The 25,649-nt window shown below is 37.1% G+C and overlaps 2 protein-coding genes across 2 annotated transcripts; both read right to left on the reverse strand.

Moving 5' to 3' along the window:
• Positions 1-293: 293 nt before the first annotated feature.
• On the reverse strand, positions 294-1,608 carry LOC131145947 (acidic endochitinase-like). The gene has a single exon (XM_058095118.1). It carries the CDS (start codon positions 1,437-1,439, stop codon positions 516-518), a length of 924 nt encoding a protein of 307 aa, XP_057951101.1. The 5' UTR covers positions 1,440-1,608; the 3' UTR covers positions 294-515.
• Positions 1,609-17,819: 16,211 nt separating this feature from the next.
• Positions 17,820-18,981, reverse strand: LOC131145948 (acidic endochitinase-like). Its single transcript, XM_058095119.1, has one exon. It carries the CDS (start codon positions 18,905-18,907, stop codon positions 18,008-18,010), a length of 900 nt encoding a protein of 299 aa, XP_057951102.1. The 5' UTR covers positions 18,908-18,981; the 3' UTR covers positions 17,820-18,007.
• Positions 18,982-25,649: the final 6,668 nt, after the last annotated feature.

Below are 25,649 nucleotides of genomic sequence, written 5' to 3' on the forward strand. Positions count from 1 at the left end.
ATAATAATAGTAATAAATATATTAGGCCTGGGTAAAAATGGGGTGTCTACAATGTATATGTGTATGGATGTTTAGTAATCTAGTTATTTGTATTCTGGATGGTATGTATATATGACTTCCGCTGATAAGGTTGTTTATATAAGCTTGACTAATTACCCAGTATCCCTCTTTGGGTCTAGTTATGTTGATACGCTATTAGAAATTCTGACGTGGCTGATGTGATGGTTGAGTATTATTGATGAATATTTATTATATATATATATAAATGGTTTGAAAGTCGTGGCATCACACAGTATAAAATGCTCCCCTTGAATTACATTATTAATACATACACACATACATTAACTAATAATTATTTCCGAGCTTCAAGCCTTCGACTTCATATGGTGATCAGAACCACAACTCACATTCCGTGGGTAACTACGAAATTCCCCACAAGATCAATCCATATGTCAATTATTCAAAATCACTTAATAATATAAGGATAATAAGCAAGAACACTATTAATCAATTAATCAGACATTGCCCTTAATGGATGAACTGTAATCATTGTCATAGAACTTGTTCCAAACCATCACCCCTCCATACTTGGCAGAACTCTTAATAGACGGAAGAATCTGAGAAGTCAGAACATCGGCCGGGATAAACCCACCACTGGGCGCCGCCTCCGCCGCCGCCGGAACGCCCAGGAACACCTGGGCGGCCGGGATCGACGCCCACTGGCTCCACCTGCTCAACAGATTACTTGCGTTGTTGGCTGCGTACTGACACTGCCCATTGTTGTAGAACTGCACCCACACGTAGTCGAAAAGCCCGGTGCCGATGGCACTGGTGAGGTTGGTGTCCGGAAATGGGCACTGTGGGGCTGCGGCCAAGAGCACGGACTGGCCGAAGCCCTTCAGGGCACGGGCGAGCTCGTCCCAATGCTGGCCCGTGCCCGTCTCGATATCAAAATCAATGCCATCGAGGACAGCGTCCCCAAAGGGGCGGGATGTGGACTGCCCCCCGAGGAAGCTGTTCCAAAGGTAGTTGGCAACGGTATTTGCGTCGTCGGCGGAGGAGAGGGAGTAGTCCCCGAGTTGGCCGCCGAGGGACAGGAGGACCTTGATGCCCTTAGCCTGGCAGGCCTTGATCTGGGAGCTGAACATGGTGCAGGTGTTCGAGGCTTGGTCACAGTGGCCTGCAAGGTTTAGGCTCGGGGCTTTGTTGTTGCCGAACACGTTAAGGAATGCTAGGTTGACGAACTGGTAGTTTCCGGTGTTGCAGGCATCGGCGAGGGTGCCTTCGTCGGTGTTTTGGCCCCAGTAGGTGGCAATTCCGGCGGAATGGGAGGGCTGGATGAGGGGGGAGAGGGAGAGGGTGAGTACGAGTAGTAGGAGTGGTGCCATTTTGCAGAATGGTAGTGGGGTTGTGGGGAAAAGTGTTTGTAGGAGTTGCATATTTATAGATACGCCCAGCTTGGAATGATAGGAGGCGTGTCGCGTTTATGCTGAGGGATTGGAAAAGTAAGCATTAGAGTTTCACTTGGGCAAGTTCTAATTTGGTCATTCCACCGCGTAGGAAGGTTGTAGAGAAGTTAGTCAAGTGACTTTTCAAAGGGTACCTTGCTCTCAATTCAAACCAGGAGAGCGTATGCTAAGGGGATAAGCCGCGCGTCTCCCGAAAAGCTCCAGAGCAGGGGCAAGGGTTTTCCGCGTTTGTGGATCAGCAGATAGCTTCCTTTCCGTGCCAAATGGGTTCCACATTGAAGTCTAAGGTTCTCATTTTCTTCCATTTGAGTTAAGTCTCGTTCAAAAGGGTTCTCTGAGAACTTCTTTAAAAAGGAATAGGGGACAGTTTAAATTAAAATATTTATTTTTAAAAAAAATAGAGAAATTTAATTTTCACTATATTTTTCTCTATATCAAATATTACTAATAATGAAAATTTATTTTAATATAATTAAAAATTAAATAAAAAAGAGGTGTAAAATTGAAATTTTATTTATTAATTATATATATATATTATTTTTTTTCTCATTTTACTTAATAATCCACTATGAAAAGGTGGAATCTTTCGTATTTTCTTTTGCTTTTTTTGATATTTTTAAAGTTCTAAATAAGCTATAAATGACTACTAAAAATTACCCAATTCAATAAAAATGTATTATCAAAAACAACAATTAAAGTAAAAAGAAGATGATAGGGAAGAATAGTTGTGTAAAGGAGAGAGAATGAGAGGGACAAAACACATGAATGGAAATGAAATAGATGATAAAGAGGTGAGGGTAATTTTAGACTTTTAAAATATACTAAATTTCATATCCTAAATTTAGATTTAGGTGAATTTGAACAATTTTAATACAATATTTTATTATATCTTGTTCAAATTCAATACAAATTCAAATCCGAAACCTCTCCAGATATGGGGTTGGAGTTTTTTTTTTCCCAAGTTCATGTTTTTTTCTGATTTTCTTAAATTGAGACTTGAGGAACTTAGATATATACTTATTTAATGAAAATGGGATGCCAACACATAAAAGAGTGTTATGGAAATATGTCGCATTTTTAGAGCAAAATTTCTAAGTAGATTTTGGCTAGATAGGAGGCTCATGGATAATCGCTGAACAGTTAGAACATGTCTTACAAAATATTGATAGTACTGAACTGACTAGATTAGATAATAACCAATTTGACTAAATTTGTACTAATTTAGGAGGTAATTAAACTTCTAAATGTAGTCTTTTATTAAAGTAGAGAGGTTCACTCTTTTTTTTTTTTTTTAACTTTTAAAAGGTCTTATTGTTTTGCTCTAAAGTCTATTAGTGTCTTCATCTAATAACTCAAGCAAATAATATATTAAGTGTACATCTAACTTACATCTCAATAAGTTACTCAAAAAAATAGAAAAAAAAATGTATCCTAACTTATACATGAATAAATTATTAAGTTAAGTGGTTTAAGCACGTCATATTTTAAAGAACGAACATCTTTGAAATTTGTATGATTTTAAATGAAATATTAAGCGTTTAATTTAAACACTCCTAAAATCACTTAAAATCATTTCAAAGTTTAGGAATATAATTGTTTGTCGAAAATACGACGTGGTAAGCTGCCTAACCTAACAATTTCTCCATATGCAAGAAGTTTAATTTCATAATTAATATGGTAAATCAGGTTGTCATCATCACCATACAAAATTTTATCATTAGCATACAAAATTTCATGATTTATTTAAGTGAAAATAATTTTTTTAGTTTTTTAAAAAATAGAAAATATTATTTTTTGTTTTCTGGATTTATTTAGGTGGAAAATAAAGAGTTTGTTTAGTCGTAGAAAATATCTTTATTTTTTATTTCTAGGTTTTCAAATAATTACAAAAAATATACATTGTTTTTAATTTTTTTAAAAATTATATAAGAAAATAGAAATCAACAAAAAAAATAAAAATTTATTAACTTTCCTATTAAAATTATTTTCCATAGCTAAGAAAGCCCTTACTCGTTAGATCCCACTTGAGATTTGAAAAATATTAAAAAGAAAAAAAAATTAAGCATGTGAACGAATCTATTTCTTTCATGTTCAACTATCAATAAAAGTAAGAAAGAAAATAAAATATATAACATGATTAATGCTTAATTTTTAAAATTTTTATCATATTAAAATGAATTTTTAGTTATAATAATCTTTGATATAAAGAAAAATATAATTTTTTTTCAAAATTTCCTTTCCTCCTTTTTCTTTTATTCAAACAGGGTCTTACTGTTTAAAATGATGATGCACTATTAAATAAAAAAAATCAATCTTTGTCATAGTAAAAAAAATAATAATTTTCCACAATATTTGCTCAATTTAAAGCATTTCTAGATGAAATAGGAAACCTATGTAGAAAGAGAGTAACTTTCCACAAGGTCAAGTCCATTGCAGTGGGCACTGCCTTCCAAACAATTCCACAAGGTCAAGTCCATTGCAGTGGGCACTGCCTTCCAAACAATTCCACAATGATGTCTAGTGTTCTCATTTTCTCCTGTCTTTTCAAATTAAAATTTGACAATCGCTCATTATTAATGAAACGTCCTTTGAGAGGAAAAAAAAAACAGTTCATCATAAAAAAGTTACCTAATTAATATACACATTAAAAATGCCAACATAAATAAAAAGAAGATGACAGAGAAAGAATAATCACGAAAAGGTGAGGAAAGAAAGACTGCATGTGAATAAGAATGAGATAAGTTATAAATATGCTAGTAGGGTTGGAAACGAATCAATTCATTCATGAGTGGTTTAGGAGCTCAGCTCAATAAGCGCTCATTTGGACTCGTCTATTATCTAAATGAGCGAGTTCTAAACTCAATTTTTAGATTCAATTTGTAAACGATCTTAGCGCGGCTCAACTCGTTTGGCTTGTGATCGATTGGAGAACTGGTTCAAATGAGCTCGTTTATTATTATACTTGTTAAGGTGCTCAATAATGAACTCGTTAAGTTGGCTTAATCCCAAGAGTCCAATACTAACCCAATTGCCCAAGGAGAAAGGCATAAATCCGATATAAAAGAAAATAGGTGGATGAAAGTGTTATTATTAGGTCATTTATAACATTTTAGCCCGAGCTCAAACCTAAACCTGCAAATAGGTAAGTCCGAGCTTAAGCTTGAGCCAATATCTTTATTCTCGAGCCGAGCTCAAGCCTAACTTTTCAGGCTCAAATTGAACCAAGCTCAAGCTTGAGCATGTTGAAGCTAGGCTTGCTCAACTCGTTTGCAACCCCACATTTGAAAAGTGTTAAATTATCACCAGTGTATTGTAATTTTATTTTGTCAATTTCTTTGAGTAATCAAATACTCTTGACTTTTTATAGGTTGATGTTTGCGAGTGCGCACAAATGAGAGCTCATTGAGTATTTTGGAGATTCTGGGAACACTTGTCTTCTATATTTGCAAAATTGATTTTAAACAAAGTGACCTTTTCATGCCAATGCTCCATTACAATGATTTTAATTTTATTTAAAGTTAGTTATTTTCCTATTATAATTTAATTAGTGGATTTTGTTACACCCCGAACCCGATGGGGTCCAGGGTGCTATTTTTCCATAAATAAAACCAATAATCTCTGATACCACAATTGTAACGACCTAAACCCGAAAGGGGTCCCGAGTACGCCTTTTCATAACTTAATTAAAATCATGTAATGAAAAAATTTAAATCTCAAATACTTTACCAGACTACTAACACCATCGTAGTCACATAAGTATCTCCAAGTACTAGTATTACATCCCAAGAAATACCAAAAACATATACAATATTTAGTGTCACATAGGCACTTACTCTAAACTATAATATTTCAACCTCCACCCTGAAGCTCGCAAAAGTTGATTTCATGTAAGTCCTGAAATATGAAATAGTTATTGGGGTGAGACACCTATCAATAAGAAGGTATAAGTTATCATCAGTGTGTGGCTAACATGAGTTTTAGTGTAAGAAAAATACATCCATTAAGTTAATTGTAAATAAAAAGGCATTTGTAAACTGTACTCATACCTATCTAGTTAAAAATATATATTTTCCTTCAAAACATAGTTTCGGCTCAATATGACCCCTTTTACATAAATCCATAAATGTGCATAGAAGAATCTTCCTTGTCGGACTAATCAATATGTTTAACCCCTATGACGGGTTGTGCGGCCCAAAGACTTGACTTAGCCGAGCTAATCGAACCAAAGCTAAGTCAAAGAATCCTGTCTAAAGTACGATTTTGCCACTGCATCCTGGTCCAGACCCAGGAGGGTACACAACCCTTCTTAGGCCAAATCGACTATCCCCCGTCTACACTTCCACTATAGTATGGCTACACTGATACTTCTCACTAGTTACGATACCAAACTTCCATAACGTCTAGTCCCTTAAGGTTCATAAACCATATATTGCAATTTACATAAATAAAAAAAGTAACATAATCTCATTTTTACAATTCGATATAAAATCGTCATATTCACAAATCGGTATATAACCGTCATTTTCCGTAATCCACATTATTCTCAACATTTCTAGAGATCAGTATAAAACCATACTTTCACTGTATATCATCATAAAAATATTCCAACAAGTTCATTTATGCAGTAAAGATAATCATTCTCATGCCACATGATTTGATTGATAAATCATAATATAATAAACTATTCTGAGAAAATATATTTTATTGAAAATAAGGGTATAATCACCTCTACGATTTTATTTAGCTCAAAATGTATATTTTACATGTAAAAGGAGTTGATCACCCTACTTACTTTAGTTTTCCTCAAATACGAGTATAATAAACAAAATCATCATTTTCGTACTCCTGATTCATTCAGAAGATCATATATAGGCCCAAAACCCTAATTTGAGAGAGAGAGAGAGAGGGGGGGGGGGAGAGAGAGAGAGAGAGAGAGAGATAGTGTGTGTGTGTGTTATGATAAAAAAAATAATAATAAGCTTCCTTGAACTTAAAGACCCTCAGCCCGCACAAAACTGTCGACGGTTTTCCTGAAACCGTCGATGGTTTGGTCTCATACTAAACCAATTTTTTTGCGTTCTTATATATAGGCTCTTGGTTGTCTGAAACCGTCAACGGTTTCCCTGAGCTCCCTGAAGCCATCGACTGTTTGGTCCTATGCCAAACCGGGTTCTTACATCCTCCTCTCCTTATAGAAATTTTGTCCTCCAAATTTGCTAACTAACACTATCACCACCTCTAAAACTTATTTATATGACCACCCAACTCTAGAAAGAGCCGACAACCATTCACATAGCGGTCTCGTCCTAAGTTTATTAATAACCCTCACTTATGGCGGAGGATTACAGTGGTTACATATACGGTTTCTGAGAGATTACAAATAGCCAATTAAAACTCTCCCAAAACCCACTATAACAAAGACCAAAAACCGACAAATTAAACTAAACAAATCTATACTGAAAGATTCAAGCAACACATACCCGTCAAAGTTACCTGACTTAACGTGAAGCCTCGCCGAATAAGTGTGGGTACCTATTATAATAACCCAAGAAATTTATCAAGGCTTCGTCAATGAAGATTCGTGAGGACCTCGTCGACAAAGACATGTCTCGTCGATGAGAAGATACCAAGAGGGGGGTTTGTGGCAGTCTGAAACTCGTCGATGAGGGGTGTAGATTCATCGACAAATTTTCTTTAGGACTCGTCGACGAGATGACGTGGCTCGTTGACGAATCCGGATCTATAAATAGCCAAAACCCAGATTTTTTATAAGAATTCAGTGCAGGAATATCCCTCTCTCTCTCTTTAAAACGTTTCCATCTCCTTCTCTCTTCGATCCTGGCTCCATTTTTTGCCAGATCAAAGATCTGATGCTGCCATGACGCTCCTGGTGAAGTTCTCTGCAAGTCTACCAGAGCTGATCATTGGTGGAGTTGGTTTGAAATTCATCCCAATTTTAGGGTAAGGCCATTTATTCAGTATTAGTTTTCCCTACAGTTATAAGAAATGTTGTATGTAAAGAAATACTGATAGTTTGTTCTAGAGGATGTTGTTTTCAGGATGTTGAGTAGGGAACCCTACAGGTATAGGGCCAGAGTTCAGTAGGGGTTTTTCAGAATTTAGGTAAAGGAAATATGCTATGCTAAAGATTTTTAATATGTATAACAGAAGATTATGAATATGTATTTATAAGCATGCAAATCAGATTATTTTTCTAGAATGTTATGAATATTATTTTTATAGCAAAATTACAGAAATTGAGCATGAAATTTTGATTACTCAAATGTGTGGCATGAGTTTATTACAGTATAGTATGTTGATTTTATGGCTTTACAGATATTCAGTTATACAGATTATTAGCAATGAATAAGACTTATAGTATTTCTCAGAATAACATGATTTCTAAACCATAACACTCGGACAGAAATACAGATATTATAGACAGAAATTACAGATGTTACAGACAGAGATTACAGATATTACAGACAGAAATTACAGGTCTTACAGATAGAGATTACAGATATTACAGATAGAAATTAAAGATATTATAAATAGAAATTAAAGATATTATAGATAGAAATTATAGATATTACAAATAGAAATTACAGATATTACAGATAGAAATTACAGATATTCTAGATTTACAGTGTTATGGTTGTTTTGAAATCATGTTAAAAGCAGCAAGATAAATATATATTTATGTATGTATACAGTATTATACGATATTAGAAATCCCTGTGGAAATTTCAGATAGAGATAAACAGCACAGCACAGTACCGTTGCTATTACAGAATATAGAGTGCAACCACATAACTCAGAAAGTATATGGATTCCATCTAACAATTCCAGGAGAGATTGCAGTCTCCCCAGCGAGCTGGGTTGAGGTGGCTGGTTAGACGATGATAAACAGGGAGATTGCCCAGAGAGATTGCAGTGGGCTAGATTGGCGGATGTTATAGATATAGATTGACTTGCCTGATAGGCCAACCAGAGTAAGTCCAGCCTATGGGCCGCACAACCCTATCATAAGGGGTTATATCATGATACATAGATCCCAAGGTATACCAGAAGTTCCTATGTACAGATATATCACACAGCAGCAGTTTATATTATTATATTAGCAGTATGTTCAGATAGCTAATTCAGAGACACAGATATACTTTAAATTACATTTCATATATTCTGTACAGTTTATCAGTTTATTCATATTACAGTATCAGTGTTTTAAATATGTAACTCAATCGCCAAACACTAGTAATAGCATATTTCCTCTTACTAAGCGTCGACTCATCCTAGTGACTTACTATTTTTCACGAGATCCAGGTAGGCGAGCAGATCAGGCTCGCGGGTAGAGGTTGTCTTGTGTTGCCCTTGTTGAAAAGGTAGGTGATATTTTGATGCCAGTGAGTTGGGATAGATTCTAGGTTTTTTATATTGTCACTGAGTGTTTTGTGTTGTAAATATACTTCAGAGTATTATAGTTTTCTAGTATTGTACATGTATATATGACAATTTACAGTTTTACAGTTACAACTACTTAGGTGTGTATAACATATGGAGTTTCTCTTAGTGCTCCTTTGAGCCTGAGATATATCCAGTAGTATTTCAGACAGATGATATTGATGATATATATATATATATTTTAATAAATAGCAAGTCGTTACACCTATAACGTATCTCCTCTTCTAAATCCCATGAAGCTTCCTCAATTGCCTAATTACGCAGGAGTACTTTTACTAACGGAATCTTTTTGGTCAGTAACTCTTGATCCTTCCTATCTAGAATTTGAACTGACACTTTCTCATATGATAAGGTGTCTCTGACTTCCAATGATTCATATATTTTCACATGCGAAGGATTTGGGACATGCTTTTTCAATATGGACATGTGAAACTCGTCATGGATCTTAGACAATGTCAGGGGTAACGCTATCATGTAAGCAACTGGACCAATCCTCTTCAGTATCTCAAGTGACCCAATATACCTAGGGTTTAGCTTACCCTTCTTTCCAAATCTCATAACTCCCTTTATTGGAGCAATCCTTAGAAATATCTTATCCCCTACATCAAACTCTAGCTCTCGTCAGAAAGTATCAGCATAACTTTTCTATCGACTTTGACTTGTTTTAGTTCTATCCCGGATGAGTTTGATTTTCTCAGAAGTTTGTTATATAATCTATAGCGATACACTAGAGATCGCCACCTTCGACCATATAACGCTTCGTATGGTGCCATCTCGATACTGCCCAGGTAGCTATTGTTGTAGGCGAACTCAACCAATGGCAGATACTGAATCCAACTTCCTCTGAAATCCAACACACATGCCCGCAACATATCCTCCAATACTTCGACACCAAATCTCTTTAGATCCATCCTGATTTGATGTTGAGTCACTACTATTAAGACTGATGCATTCCTGACTTTCAACTTAACGCATCAACTACCACGTTAGTTTTTCCTAAGTGGTAGTTGATGGTACAATCATAGTCCTTTTATCAGCTCTAGTCATCTCCTATGTCTCACATTCAGTTCTTTTTGCGTGAAGAAGTACTTGAGACTTTTATGATCCATAAAAATCTCGCACCTTTCACCATACAGGTAGCGTCTCTAGATTTTTAATGCAAATACTACTGTCGCCAATTCCATATCGTGCGTAGGATAATTCTTCTAGTACTCCTTGAGTTGACAAGAAGCATATGCAATGACCTTCCCCTGTTGCATTAATACACACCCAAGCACTTTCTAAGACGCATCACTGTAAATCACAAAACCACCATCTCCTGATAGAATGGTCAGAATCGGAGCAGTGACAAGTCGTTGTTTCAATTCTTGGAAATTTTGCTTATAATCATCAGTCTACTCATACTTCACATTATTTCTTGTCAACCATGTTAGAGGACCTGATTATTTAGAAAACCATTCCACAAATCCGCGATAATACCCCGTTAAACCCAAGAAACTCCTGACCTCGCGAACATTCTTCGGTCTCGCCCAATCCACTACTGCCTCTATCTTACTTGGGTCCATAGAAATACCACCCCTGGATATCGCATGTCCTAGGAATGCAACTTTTCCAGCTAGAACTCACATTTCTTGAATTTAGCATAAAGCTTCCTTCAAATAACCAAAATGTCATTAATGAATACCACCACAAACTGATCCAAATATTTGTGAAAGACCCTATTCATAAGGTCCATAATTGCAGTAGGAGCATTAGTCAATTCGAATGACATGACTAAGAACTCATAATGACCATACCTAGTTCGGAATTCAGTTTTCGGAACATCCTCTGATTTGACCTTTACTTGATGATACCCTAGCTGGAGATTGATCTTAGAGAAGACTTGTTTGATGCCCTAATTTCTTTTTCATACCATTTTTTTTTACAATAAACAAGCATCTGCCACATCACAAACTCTAATACCATATTAACATAACTCGACCCGAAGTGGGGTACTGGATATTTAGTCTATTTCAAAAAACCATACCTAAAAACGGAAGTCAATATATTAACATACCATTCCGAATACAAATACCCGAGTACTATATATCTATCATACACATATACATCTCTACAACTCCACAAAATATCTTAGTAGATTTCACAAAACTCATTTCCCAACTCAAAAACTTACCATGTCTATCTGGGTACCAACTCCCCTTCTATCTCGAAGCTCTATCTACTGGTCTGTCATGATTCCCTAAAAAGTTTAGATATTTGAGTGAGACACCTCTTAGTAAGTCGGAATAAATTATTTACAGTGTGTGACACATAAGTTCAATTACATCATATTACATTCCATTATAATAAATATACTAGTTGGGAAAATATATACAGTTATGTACTCATAATCATATACATATGTAAAGCATATTTTCATAAGCTTTCATATCATTTTCATAATCATATACGTATACTTTCATTTCTCATTTCTTATTCGTATACTTTCACATCTCATGTCATATACATACTCTTTCTTTCTAATATCATATACGTACTTATTCATTCCCATATTATTTATGTACTTTCTCATTCCTCAAAATCATATTCATATTTATATTCTTTCATTTCCTGTATTCATTTATTTCCTAGCCTGTGGGTGTCCACCAGCATATAGCACGTCATGTATGTAACCCATGGTTGTACATTTCTCATAGCAATTCACATTCGTTCATTTCTCATATTCATATTCACATTTTCCAACCCATGGGTGTGCACCAGCATATAGCACGTCATGTTTGTAACCCATGACTGTTCATTCCACTTTTCACTTTCATAACATTCCCTAGCTTATGAGCATCCACCAATATATATTACACGTCATGTCTGTGGTTCATGGCTACCTTGAGGATATTCACATCGTCATATATTCACCCCATATGCCCGGGTTGTGCGGCCCGAAGACTGAATCTAATCGCAGTTGGCCTACTCGGTTAGATCAAAATAATGAATATGTCTGTAGTACGATTGACCTGCCCACACCTGGCCTAGACTCCAGGGGACAACACAACCCTTCACACTGGCCCAATCGACTACCACACCACATGCTATACAAGTCGTGTGGTTGCACTAACACAATGCCAACAACGGTACCGTGCTCTCAAAATTACTCTAGTCCATCAAGGTTCTCATTTCCACATTTCAGTATTCACAATCCATTATATCAATATATCTCAACATGTCAGTATAGGTCACATCATTTCTGTATAATTTTCATCATTTCTACACAATTCTCATCTTATATCAGTATATTTCATTTCGCATATCTGTATAACACATTTATCATTACCTAGTAAAATACACCTATGTTTTACAATTCATCATTTCTCAAAAAATACTCATTAGTATATCACTTTCATTATTTCTCAATAAAATACACATGTGTATATATACATACATACATACATACATATATATATATAACAATACTGGGTTTCTCATATTTTCACATCTGAGTAAAACATTTCCATACTATAACATAGTATCGTTTCTCAGTACAAAACACATTTCTCAATTTCTAACACTTTCTCAGTATAACTTTATTATTTTAAAATTCCTTATGCCACATAATTTTTCACCTGATATTCATATTATAATTATCACGTGAATATATCATAATCTCATATTCACATATTTACTCAACCAGTAGTTTTCAAAAATAATTGTTATAATTTATTCCCCTTACTTGCTTACTGAAAGGCTTGCTAAAATCCCTAATTGCACGCCTGTGGCGTTCGGAATTCAAAACCCTGAAATCACATTTTTCCCAATTCAATTAACTCAACCCTAGATACAATTATTTTAACATTTCCTAAGCCCACACATTCCCAATACTAATTAAACTTTAAAAATAATTAATGGATATAATTCCACTATCCTTACCCTAGTCTTGAAAGTGGTGCCTAGGAAACCCAAATTAAAAAAAAAAAATCTGCTCCAATTAAAATGATGAGGATTGGAGTTAGGATCCCGTGGTGGTGTCCGATTGTCACTAAAGATTTAAGAAAAAAAATTGAGAAGAGAGAGAGAGAGAGAGAGAGAGAGAAAGAGAGAGAGATTACCTTATCCCAGGAGTGGTGCCTACGACGCCCTAATCACGAATCCACTTTGGTGAAAATGGTGGTGGCCGAGAATGGAACCCAATGGTATTTTTTGTTTTTCATTCGGTTGAGAATTGTCCAGAAATTGAGGAGACTGAGAGAGAAATGATGAGAGAAACAACGAAAGAGAGAGAGAGAGAGAGAGAGAGAGAGAGAGAGAGAGAGAGATTCAGGATTGTTATATATATATATATATATATAAAATAATATATTAATATATTAGTATATTATATTATATTATTTAATTAATAATAATAATTTAATTAATTAATTAATTTTAATTTTTTTTGTTACACTCTCAAGCATATCATTTTTTGGGGCGTTGCATTCTCCCCTTCTTATAAAAATTTCATTCTTGAAATTTGTTAGTCGTTACTTATTGCAATCTCCTCTAGAAATCACCAAATTATTTACTCAACTCTAAGAAGAGCCAGTGGCCTCCCATATAGTGGCCTCGTCCCAAATATATTAATAACTCTCACTTGTGACGGAGGAATATCGTGATTACAATAGGGTCCTGAGAGGTTACAATCAATCACATAAAAGAAAACTCTCTCAAAACCATTCATAACCAAAACTAAAAATACCAACTACTCTACTCTGTACAAGTCAATAAACATACATTGTCATTTACTTTTACTCTTACTAACTCAACTCTAAGCTCCACTGAACAGGTGTGGATATTGTTGGCGCATCTTATCTTCCAATTCCTATGAAACTTCTTCAATTGCATGGTTGTGTCATAACACTTTTACTAATAGGATTCTTTTTGTGCGTAGCTCCTATTCCTTCCGATCTATAATCTGCACCGGCACCTCTTCATATGATAGAGTATCCTTTAACGAGTCACGCGGCACTCATTGAGGCTTACCCTCGATAGATTCAACCAATAACAAAGATTCAATCTGGGTTTCATGAACAGGCAAGAGGTTTTCGAAAGCCCATCATAGGCATGAAATATCAGTTCCAACAATAATGAATTCATGAAGACAAACGACCTTCATACTCAATGACATGTGGAACTAGTTGTTATATTCAATCACCAAGACAACCACACAAGCCATTGTCCGAGTAATTCAACATCCAGTATAAAAATCCCTAGCGAGGGCAAGTGAAGACATCTCTCCTCCCTATTTAACCGAGGTCACACTATCAACCTGTAGTGACCCAAAGAATAATAGTATTTTAATAATAATGAGGGAGAGAAAATGGAAATAAAAACAGAAGGAGGCTGTAGACTTCGTTGACGACATCATATTTTGGAGATGATGATGATGATGATAATAATAATAATAATAATAATAATAATAATAATAATAATAATAATAATAATAATAATTTTAAGGAATTGTCAGGACTCATCGACGAATACAGGGACTCGTCGACGAGTGCATAAGGAAATTCGCCGACAAATACAGGGTTTCATCGACGAAGGTCTTTAGGACCTCGTTGACGAAGGCAAGATTTTGTCGACGAGCTACTCTGAATTTCATCGACGAATAGAGGGTTTCTTCAACGAATTTACTGAAGGACTTGTCGACGAGGTGACGTGTCTCGTTGACGAATCTGGCCCTATAAATAGAGAAAAATCAGATTTTTACTCACTTTCAGCGCTCCTCTCTCTCTCTCTCTCTCTCTCTCTCTCTCTCTCTCTCCTACGGCCCCTCTCACTTCTCTCTTCGATTTCGGCCCCGCCAGTAGCCGAATCGACTATTCGAAGCCACCATGACACTCCTGGCGAAGTTCTCTACAAGTCTGCCTGAACGGATCATTGGTGAAACGAAGTTGGATTTCATCCCAAATTCAGGATAAGTCATTTTAGTCTATTTTTGGCCTTATGACAGTTATAGGAAATGATGTAGGCGAAGAAATACTGATATTTTGTTCTGAAAAAAGTTATTTTCAGGGTGTTATGTAGGAGGCCCTACGGGTGTTAGGCTAGTATACCATAGGGACTTTTTAGTAGTCAAGTAAGGGAAATATGCTATGCTAGGTATTTTTAAAATATTATACAATTTATTTAATTATGAAAATTATGTATTAAGTATGGTGTGGCTTGAGAATATGAATATAGTACGGAGATATGTTTACGAATTTCAGTACCATGATTATACAAATTTCAGTACTATGATTATGCAGTTTCCAGTGTTATGATTATACAGTTCTCAGTACTATGATGTATGGATTACAGTTACAGTTTATTCAGTATCATGGTTGTTACGGTTATCTCAGAATCATAATAAATCAGATAGTTGTATATAGAAATATATTATATAGTATCAGACCCTGTTAGACCATACAATAGAGTATGGTACCATTGTTACAGATATTATGTTATGTTATGAGTGCAACCACCTATATAGATAATATGTAGTAGTAGGTCGATCACCTAGGCCCTTGACGTGGACAGGCTCCCCATTAGATATGGGTTGAGGTGGGCAGATCAGACCGATGGAGTATAGTGATTTATTCCTAGTTAGCCAGTCAGGGTAAATCCTGCCTACGGGCCACACAACCCTGTTATGAGGGATTAAATCATGACATACAGTTATTCACAGGGAAAGTTTTCAGTTACTATCACGTATGTACAGATTTACAAAAACAGGGAACGTACTTATGTATAATAGAAGTATTTTGAATAGTAACCTATAATACTATTATGTTAAGCAGCATGGAAAGGGTGGTGGATTTTATTACTTATACTGTATTTACATATCCTGTTATACATGGTTATATGGAAACAGATTTTCATCATATTGTAGCTCATTTGCCATACACTAGTAATAGCATATTTTGTCTTACTGAGCGTTGGCTCATCCCAGTGTTGAATCATTTTTCAGGTGATCTAGGTAGGCGAGCAGATCAAGCTCGCAGATAGAGGGGCTCCAATACTGCCCTGTTAGCAGATAGTGAGTATGTTTTTGGAGAATTTTTGTATATTCCAGCATAGTTGGGGATATTTTGGGAATAATGATATGTGTATCTTTTGGAAAACATGATAGCACTCTGGTGTTGTATTCTATATAATTATGTATGAATATGTTTATTTCATTTCTGCTTCTTACTGCTTAGGTTAATGATTGGATTTACCCCCACATGGTATCAGAGCATGTAGAATGTTATAGTACTTAAAAAAAAAAAAAAAACCAGTTTATTTACGGGTCGTTACACAACCCCTAACACCCAGCTTGGAATGATAGGAGGCGTGGCGCAGTTATGCTGAGGGATTTGAAAGTAAACATTAGAGTTTCACTTGCGCAAGTTCAAATTCACGCCAACACTAATTTGCTCAGTCCTCTGCGTAGGAAGGTTCTAGGTAAGTTAGGCAAGTGACTTTTCAAGAGGTAACTTGCGCTCAATTCAAACCAAGAGAGCATATGCCAAGGAGATGAGCAGCCTGTCCCGAAAAGCTCCAAAGCAGGGGCAAGGGTTTTCTGCGTTTGTGGGTCAGCAGATAGCTTCCTTTCCGTGCTAAATTTTAATGCTACAAATGGGAGGGGCAGCCAGGAGGAAATCTGTCCATATCACTTGACTAATGTAGATATATCAACATCTATTTTGTAGCTTAATTTAATAATCTCTATCCTAATCCGAAACTTCGAGTGCCCGTCATTAGCTTTAAACTTCATTTTTAGGTCAAAAATTCATCTAAGGTTTATGTTGCTATCAAAGCGCAATTCTTTATTCAAAAAAAGAAAAAATAAAAAAATATATAAAATGCATGTTGTTGCCTGCAAATTGTGTATGCATCCATAACCATTCGAGTATATGCTGAATACATATTAATTGATTTTCAATATTTTTTTAGTTATTGATATGCCTTAATTTTTTACCAAGATATGATTGCATTGGCCTATTTGACGGAGGCTCTACGTGCATATGTATAAGTTTAAAGAGTCAAAACATGAAGCTTAAGTTGTTATTAAATAATGTGTTCAGATTTTGGAAGAAGAAATAGTTAAGCCCTAATTTCAACCACAATTGTCTTGGTGGTGGGACTAGCTTCTCAAATATTTCAGTTTGTTGTGCCCAAGAAGCTCCAATCCTCATATGTGCCTTCTCAGTATGAGTTTTGATAAACAAATTATTTTAATAATAATTTCACAAATATATACATATATATTCTTAATCTAGTCCATTTTTTTCTACATGTTTTTTGTCATTTTGTTTCAGGTAACAGATTTTTATAATTCGTGTTAAACTTTGTTAATTTTTGCATATGCAAGTAAAATAAATTTAATATAGAACCATTTTTTATGCATGCAAGTGCATGCATATATATATGTTAATTGGTCATTTCACTTATATATTAATTAATTTTTTAACTTACCCTGCGCTTATGAGCTTGAATTTTGAGGTTTAGATTTAGATTTGTTCTAATTTAAATCAAACAGAATATAAAATTTGAATTGAATTTCTTCTAAATTTATATAAATTCACAACCCAATTTCAAAATCCGAACTCCTAAACACAAGCTCACCCTACTAATTCTAAAATTTTAAGAATTGCGATATATTTATTTTGAAGTTGCACTGTGACATACTTGTATAAAGGGTGTCCTTTGGTCACAAGGCTCCCTGCTTTGCAAAGGTAGTAAGGGTTGTCACCGTGTATGCAGTCTTACACCATTTTTATGTAGTGAGTCTTACACTATTTTTATATAGTGAGGTTATTTCTTTGGACTTAGAACTGTGACCAGCCGCTCACAAAGGAGCAACTTGTGTTAAGTACCAATTATCAACAATTCCTATAATCCAATCAAAATAGAAAGATGATATTTTTTATAAGGGCACAGATTTCCCTACTTTTCCTGCTAGCTAGGGCCTCAACAAGTCCAACTACAATAGATAATCATAAGAGCAAAGGATGCATATAGCTAGAATCCAACTTATTGTTTTGCACGTCATGGACGCTTTACAGGCAGAACATGCACTTGTATTACACACTGTTCTTGATGGAGTCGCTGTATCCAGTCTTCCCATCATAGAACCTGGACCAAAGCATCACCCCTCCATAGTTGGGAGACCCTTTGATCATTGGAAGGATCTCGGAAGTCAGCACTTCAGTTGGAATAAACCCTCCTGCTGCCCCAGTAGCCTCCAGCGCAGCTGGTATTCCTAAGAAGATTTGCCCCTTCATGGACGAACTCCACTGGTTCCATGCATTCTTCAAATTCTGGCTATTCCCAGAAGTATACTCGCACGGAGGATTGTTGTAAAACTGAATCCAAACATAGTCAAACAGGCCAGTGTTAAGGGCAGGAGCAAGAATGTGGTCAGGAAATGGACACTGGGGAGCTGCCGTTAAGTACACCTTCTTTCCTCCCTTGCCATAATCCGATAGGTCCCGGGCGAGATCGTCCCAGTGTTCTGGTGATCCTGTGACGATCGCAAAATCTATACCATCCAAAATGGCATCGCCTAGAGGCCGGGACGGCGATGTCCCACCCAAGAAATTGTTCCATAAGTAGTCAGCAACACTTTTCGCATCAGCTGTAGAAGAGATAGTGTTGCTCTGAGAGTCGCCACCAAGGGAGAGCATCACCTTGATGCCACTCCCTTGGCAGTTTTTAATGTCAACACTGATGCTGGAGCAGCCACCAGATGACGGGGAGCAGTGGCCAGCAAGATTGAGGGCAGGGGTTTGACCGCTGCCGAACTTGTCAAGGAAGGCGATGTTCACGTAGGAGTATTTTCCAGTGGCGCAGGTTGCAGAGAGGGATCCCTCATTGACGTTTTGGCCCCAGTAGGTTGTGATTTTGCCAGCATGGGATGGTTGGAGTAGCAGTACAAAGGCTAAGAAGGAAAGAAGTAAAGTGGGTTGAGGTGTGGACACCATTTCTGATACCCTAAATAGCTAGAACGGTGCCAGACCTGTGGTTTCTGATGTTAAGAAGATGTTCAATTTATAGAGTTTTGGAAGTTCACAAAGAAATGGGAAGTAGAAGTAAGCAATGACTTGGGGAAATAGAAGGAGAGAAAATTTGTTCCGGGACGTGTGAAGTGGGAAAATAATGTAGAACTCGATAAGAAATGTTCTAGACAGTAAACTGTAAATTTGAGATTGATGTAACCACTCTGGAGATGCTTTCCCATGGTTCATCTGATGTGCTTTCTGTGGAGTAAACCTCTTGGCCGGCCATAGGTAGTTTCTAAGTACTGAAACAGTGCCATTCACCAGTCAATATTGAATTGAAAAGTTTAGAGACTCAGGGTGCCTACACAGGGGGTTAGCTCTAGTAACAATTGTACGTAAATTAGAAGGCATGCATGTCTCAAACATGCCTACAAGGGGCTAGCTCGTACCACAATAGCATGTAAAGAAGGCATGCATGCATACATGCACTTGTTCCATTATAATCCATCCATGTGACTAAAGTTAGATCAGACGGTCCAAATTCAAATCCAATTTTTCACAAGATTTGTTGAAACAGAAAAAATGAAGTATGTAATTTACATATAAATTGTATGAATGATGTATAATCCTACTTGGTGTGTTAGGCATCATGTGAACTCAAAGGTGTGTTGAAGAAAAGTTGGGCAACCGTGTTCTATGGGGTCACATATTCTTGCCATTCCTCTCTGGAGAATTGAGGCCTTGTGTTAATTTTCCACAATTCACAATAACGTGGTCAGGGAGGCCCCTCAGAAGAAGTCTAGCAAATTCTCATTAATCAAAAAGAAGACTTCAAAAGCTGACTGTTTCCCCGGAAAAGTAATTTTATTGAATTGGGCTAGCTACTAATTTTACTCATCAAAAGAAAAATGCTTTAAGTTACTAATATTTCTAGCCGTGTTACACTGAGAAATTTTGGTCATTGTTGTATTAATTAGCAAAGTGGGTGCCAGCTGCTTCAGGCATTCATGGCTACATATTATGAACTTGTGCCCAATGGAGCCTCAAGTAAGAAAAAGAATTATTAATTTTGAAATATTTTGATGCCCCATTATTGTAAAATAAGGGAAGTGTCAATGGCCATGGAGATATGCGTGAAGACTATTCGCCGATCAATTACATTCCAGATAATGGAGATAAAATGAAGAGACACAATAAGTGAAAGGAAATGATTTATTAACCAAAGTAATTAATAATATTCTGTAATTTGCACTCAATACAAGATTGCTCGCCAAAATTGTTGAGCTTTGCAAATAGAAAATTTAAAGTTATATAAATAGAAGATTATCAACAAACATCTGGTAAGATTACCAGTCAAGAGGAAGATGGCAAAAAAGTCAGGCATGAAATGTAATGACCCGGCCCTTTATACGGATTCAGGTGTCACTCATATACATCAAATACCTATACCTGTTCAAGATATGGAAACAACCCGCCCTAAACAGGGACATACGGGTGTAAATCATACATAATCATGATGTAAATGTCGCAGAAAAACATAAACATCCATTGTGATTACTACTAGCCTTATGCCAGAGTTCACTAATACATCCATAATTTACATACATTCGAACTTAGAGTAATCGTCATATTTCAAACCTCCAAAAAGGACTTTCATCAAGTACAAAATTTAGATGCTTACATAAGCTAACCAAAATAACCACCCCAGTCCCTTTATCTACTAGGACCGATGCACGAACGGACTTGAAAACAAAGGTTGTAAGATAGGGTGAGACACTTCTCAGTAAGAAAGAAGGAGTTACAACAGTGTGTGACTCCATACATGCATATTTTCATTCAACATCTGGAATATAAATCAAATATTTTCAATACAGTAATACATCAGATATATCATCATTCATATTACAAAATTCCCACATCTGTCTTTCAACCATTTAATGATTTATCAGATGACCAACAGCAAAATATCCCTATAACCAGTTTTACCCCGTGGCTCGGGTTGTGCACTGGTACTTGTCCAATGCCCTGTTCGTGCAGACACTGCCGAGTACCTACGTACGATCTGACTGCCTCCATTGGCCCAATATCAGCCAATGGTTTCACCATGCTAGCCGACCATCTTGGTACCCACATCGTTTAGTACGTGTGGTTGCACGTGTACATCTAGCTACGATATCGTGCCGTATCATATAACAATGGTTTCATTTCACCCTGCAAAGAAAGTATTTTTCAACCCTCCCGGGACTCTCAAGCTATGGTTCCGTGTATCATAAATTCAATTTATACAAATATGATTTTATCTCCCATAATCTATATTAATAGTATAGAAATAATTCCATCGGGTTCAAACCGGCGTCTTTCCACTCAGTTTACCCCTCTTTGTTTATTGATGTGGCTCGGTGTATCACCAGCCTCTGTTTATCACATTGTCAATATAACAAGTTGGAATTTCATCCCCATATTCTATATCAGTAGTATAAAAAATACATTCATTTCCATTTCAACATATATCACACAAGTTTGATACAAAAACCCGCTAAATGATAGAAATTCAATATATATAGTTTAACTAAATAAATAAAGGAATCGAGCCTCTCCTACTATAGTATAAATACAAATAACGATGATTATAAAATTTGGAGATCATACGTCGAAATCCTCGTTTTTACCAAAAACCGTAAAATCATCAAACCGGCATTTCTACTCGGTAGAATTTCACAAATAAGCAGTTAAATCATAGATAATAACATAAACTAACTTTTTAGCGGTTTAGTTTTCCAAAATAGCTGTTGTAATCAAATTCCCCTTACCTTATATTCGAAATGAAACTTCGTACGAAAACGGTCCAAAACGACAACCCGAGATCCCAAAGACCTAAAACCACATAACATAACCTTACTATGTTTTCTACTGCTATCCAAATATCCAATCAAAATTAGGATCAGATTCCTACCTTGATTCTTGGGAAAACCTGAAACTCTCCGAAACAACGATCCGATCCACTAAAAGGGTAGAGTTTCCTCTTCTGATCCACGCAATACCCTCCGTTTTTGGAAACGGACGACGAATGGCGAAGGATCTTAGAGAGAGAGAGAGAGAGAGAGAGAGAGAGAGAGAGAGAGAGAGAGAATGAGAGAATGAGAGAGAATAAGAGAATTTATAGAATAAATCCTAACTTAGCCCTTAAGTAATCTAAATAAATATCTCCTCCAAGATATTTATATATAAATATCTCAAAATATCTCTTTTCAAAATATCTTCTGCAAAATATTTTTTTTTTTTTTTTCGGGGTCGGGTTTCTACAATCTCCCCTCCTTATAAGAATTTCATCTCTGAAATTCACCAACTGATACTAAGCATACTCTACCTTATGTCAGAGACCTACAGAAGAGTCGGCAGCCACCCTCAAAGCAGCTCTGGCACGAAGTTATTATCTACCCTCGCTTATGGCGGAGGAATACCGTGGTTACAATGTGATGCTTCAGAAGATTACACACACAAAACTCTCCCGAAGACCGTACCACCTATACTACTATACATAATTACGTACCATCCGAAAATAACTGCGGGTACTTCTGGCGTATTTCTGACTCTAACTCCCATGAAGCTTCCTCCACTGTATGGTTACGCCATAATACATTCACCAGCGGTATTTCCCTAGTCCGTAACTGCTGAACTTTTCGATCTAATATCAATACTGGTACCTCCTCATATAATAAAGCCTCACTGATCTCTAGAGGTTCGTAACTCAGTACATGCGATGGATCTGGTATGTACTTCCTCAGTACAAACACGTGAAATACATCATGAACTCGGGATAATGCTAGAGGTAAAGCCATTCGATAAGCAACCGAACCAATCATTTCAAGGATTTCAAAAGGCCCGACATACCGAGGACTTAGCTTCCCCTTCTTCCCGAATCTCATCACCCTTTTCATCGGAGCGATTCTCAAGAATACCATATCTCCTACTTCAAATTCCAACTCTCGCCGACGAGTATCAGCATAACTCTTCTGTCGACTCTGAGCTGCTTTAATTCTTTCCCTGATCAATGCGACCTTTGCAGAGGTCTACTGAATCAGTTCTGGACCTAGTATCTGCCGCTCACCTACCTGATCCCAGTACAACGGAGATCGACACCGACGACCGTACAAAACCTCATAAGGTGTCATCTTTATGCTCGCCTAGTAACTGTTGTTATATGCAAATTCAACAAGCGGTAGATATCGTATCCAACTATTACCAAAATCTAGTATACAAGCCCGCAACATATCTTCTAACGTCTAAATAGTTCTCTCCGACTATCCATCCGTCTGTGGGTGAAAAGACGTATTGAACATCAATCGTGATCCCAAGGCATCCTATAAACTTTTCTAGAAACGAGATGTAAAACGTGGATCTCGATCTGAAACAATAGATATAGGAACACCATGGAGTCGTATCACCTCCTGCACATAAAGTTCTGCCAGCTTATTCAAAGAGTAGCTGACTCTGATTGGAATGAAGTGTGCAGTCTTCGTCAACCGATCTACTATAACCCATATGGCATTCTGCCCATGCATCGCCGCAGGTAAACTTGTCACAAAATCCATCGAGACATGTTCCCACTTCCACTCAGGGACGTTGAGTGGTTGAAGGGGTCTGCCGGCTTTTGATGTTCTACTTTAATCTGCTGACATATCAGGCACTGTTCTACAAATTGGGCGATCTCTCTTTTCATATTAGACTACCAGAAAGATTCCCTCAAATCCCGGTACATTTTCGTACTACCAGGATGTACAGTGTAGAGCGAACGGTGTGCCTCCTCTAGAATAACCCGTTTAATCAAGGCATCATTCGGAACGCAAACCTTGCTGCGGAATCTCAGTATCCCATCACTAGAAATACTTAAGTCTGGCTTTAAACCATTCCGAACTCCTTCTATAACCTCAACTAACTCTGGATCCTCTTTTTGCGCTACACGGATCCTCTCTTGTAAGGTCGGTTGCACCACCAAGCTGGCAAGGACAGCTTGATGATTTCCTTCTACCACTTCCAAACCCAACCTTTCCAAGTCCAAATAAATTCGGTGCTGAACTCTAATCGCTGAAACAGACGCATTAACAGACTTCCGACTCAGAGCATCAGCTACCACATTAGCCTTTCCTGGGTGATAGCTAATAACACAGTCGTAGTCTTTAATCAACTCAAGCCACCTACGTTGTCTCATATTCAGCTCCTTCTGGGTGAAAAAGTATTTAAGACTTTTATGGTCAGTAAAAATCTCGCACTTTTTACCATACAAGTAATGCCTCCAAATTTTTAATGCAAATACTACCGCTGCTAATTCCATATCATGTGTCGGGTAGTTCTTCTCGTACTCTTTAAGTTGCCGAGAAACGTAAGCAATTACTCTACTCTGCTGCATTAGAACACAACCAAGACCCTTCTTAGAGGCGTCACTATAAATAACGAATCCACCATCCCCTAAAGGAATGGTCAGGATTGGAGTAGTAACCAGTCGCCGTTTCAGCTCCTGGAAACTCAACTCACACTCCTCAGTCCAAACGTACCTCACATTCTTCCTCGTGAGTCGCGTTAAAGGACTTGCTAAACTGGAGAACCCTTCCACAAAACGACGGTAGTAACCTGCAAGACCTAAAAAGCTTTTGACTTCCTGAACATTCTTCGGTCTCGCCCAGTTCACTACTGCTTCAATCTTACTCGGGTCCACGGATACACCTTCCTTGGACACGACGTGACCAAGAAATGCAATCTGCTCTAGCCAGAACTCACACTTCTTCAATTTAGCATACAATTTCTTATTCCTAAGCATTTGCAAGACAAGCCTCAAATGCCCCTCCATGCTCTGTAGCGCTCCTAGAATACCCTAGATGTCGTCGATAAATACCCGATGAACCGTCTAAATATTCGTGAAAACCCCTGTTCATCAATCCCTAAAAACTGCTGCATTTGCATTAGTCAAACCAAAGGCTAACCATAAATTCATAATGGCCATACAATTCGAAATGCCGTCTTAGGAAAGTCTTCCACTTTCCCCTTCAAGCTGGTGATACCAGGATCATAGATCGAATCCTGAGTAGATCTCTTCGTAACCCTAAAGCTGGTCAAACAGATCATCGATTCAGGTACGGATATTTATTCTTTACCGTCACCTTGTTCAGTCTCTGTAGTCGATCACATCCTCATCTGACCTCCTTCTTCTTAACAACCAAAACGGGCCGGATCCCCAAGGAGAAACACTAAGGAGAATGTATCCCTTTTCGGAAGCTCCGCTCCTGAAGTTGTTCTTCAGTTTCTTTCAATTCGTGGAGCCCATACGGTACGGAGCTTTCGATATCGGCGCCGTACCTGGACTAGCTCTATCGTGAATTTCCACTTCCCTGTTCGAAGGTACCCTGGCAGTCCTCTGAAAACCTCAGGACTCTCACCCTAACACTCAGCAATTGTTTTCCAACTTATTTTCTTCACCTGCGTGTCTTTGCACACATGCTAGATACCTTGGCCAAGCCATCTAGGGTATTCCCTCCTAAGCTTGCAAAGCTGAAAGATTCGTGGTGTAAAACGCACACATGACCCCTGGACTTTGAATTCCTGCTCCCTGTGGTTTAAACAACCCTCTCGCTTGCGGCAATCATCTAACATATTACCGACCACCAGTCCAGTCCAAGGATGATATCAAAACCATTCATGGCATAGAACCACTATGTTAATTTGGTAGTAT

Source organism: Malania oleifera, chromosome 13 (assembly GCF_029873635.1).
Source record: "Malania oleifera isolate guangnan ecotype guangnan chromosome 13, ASM2987363v1, whole genome shotgun sequence".
Lineage (NCBI taxonomy): Eukaryota > Viridiplantae > Streptophyta > Magnoliopsida > Santalales > Ximeniaceae > Malania > Malania oleifera.

What these genes read in the sequence shown, in the direction of transcription:
- LOC131145947 (XM_058095118.1), bottom strand. Translation starts at nt 1,439, where the DNA reads ATGCAACTCCTACAAACACTTTTCCCCACAACCCCACTACCATTCTGC.
- LOC131145948 (XM_058095119.1), bottom strand. Translation starts at nt 18,907, where the DNA reads ATGGTGTCCACACCTCAACCCACTTTACTTCTTTCCTTCTTAGCCTTT.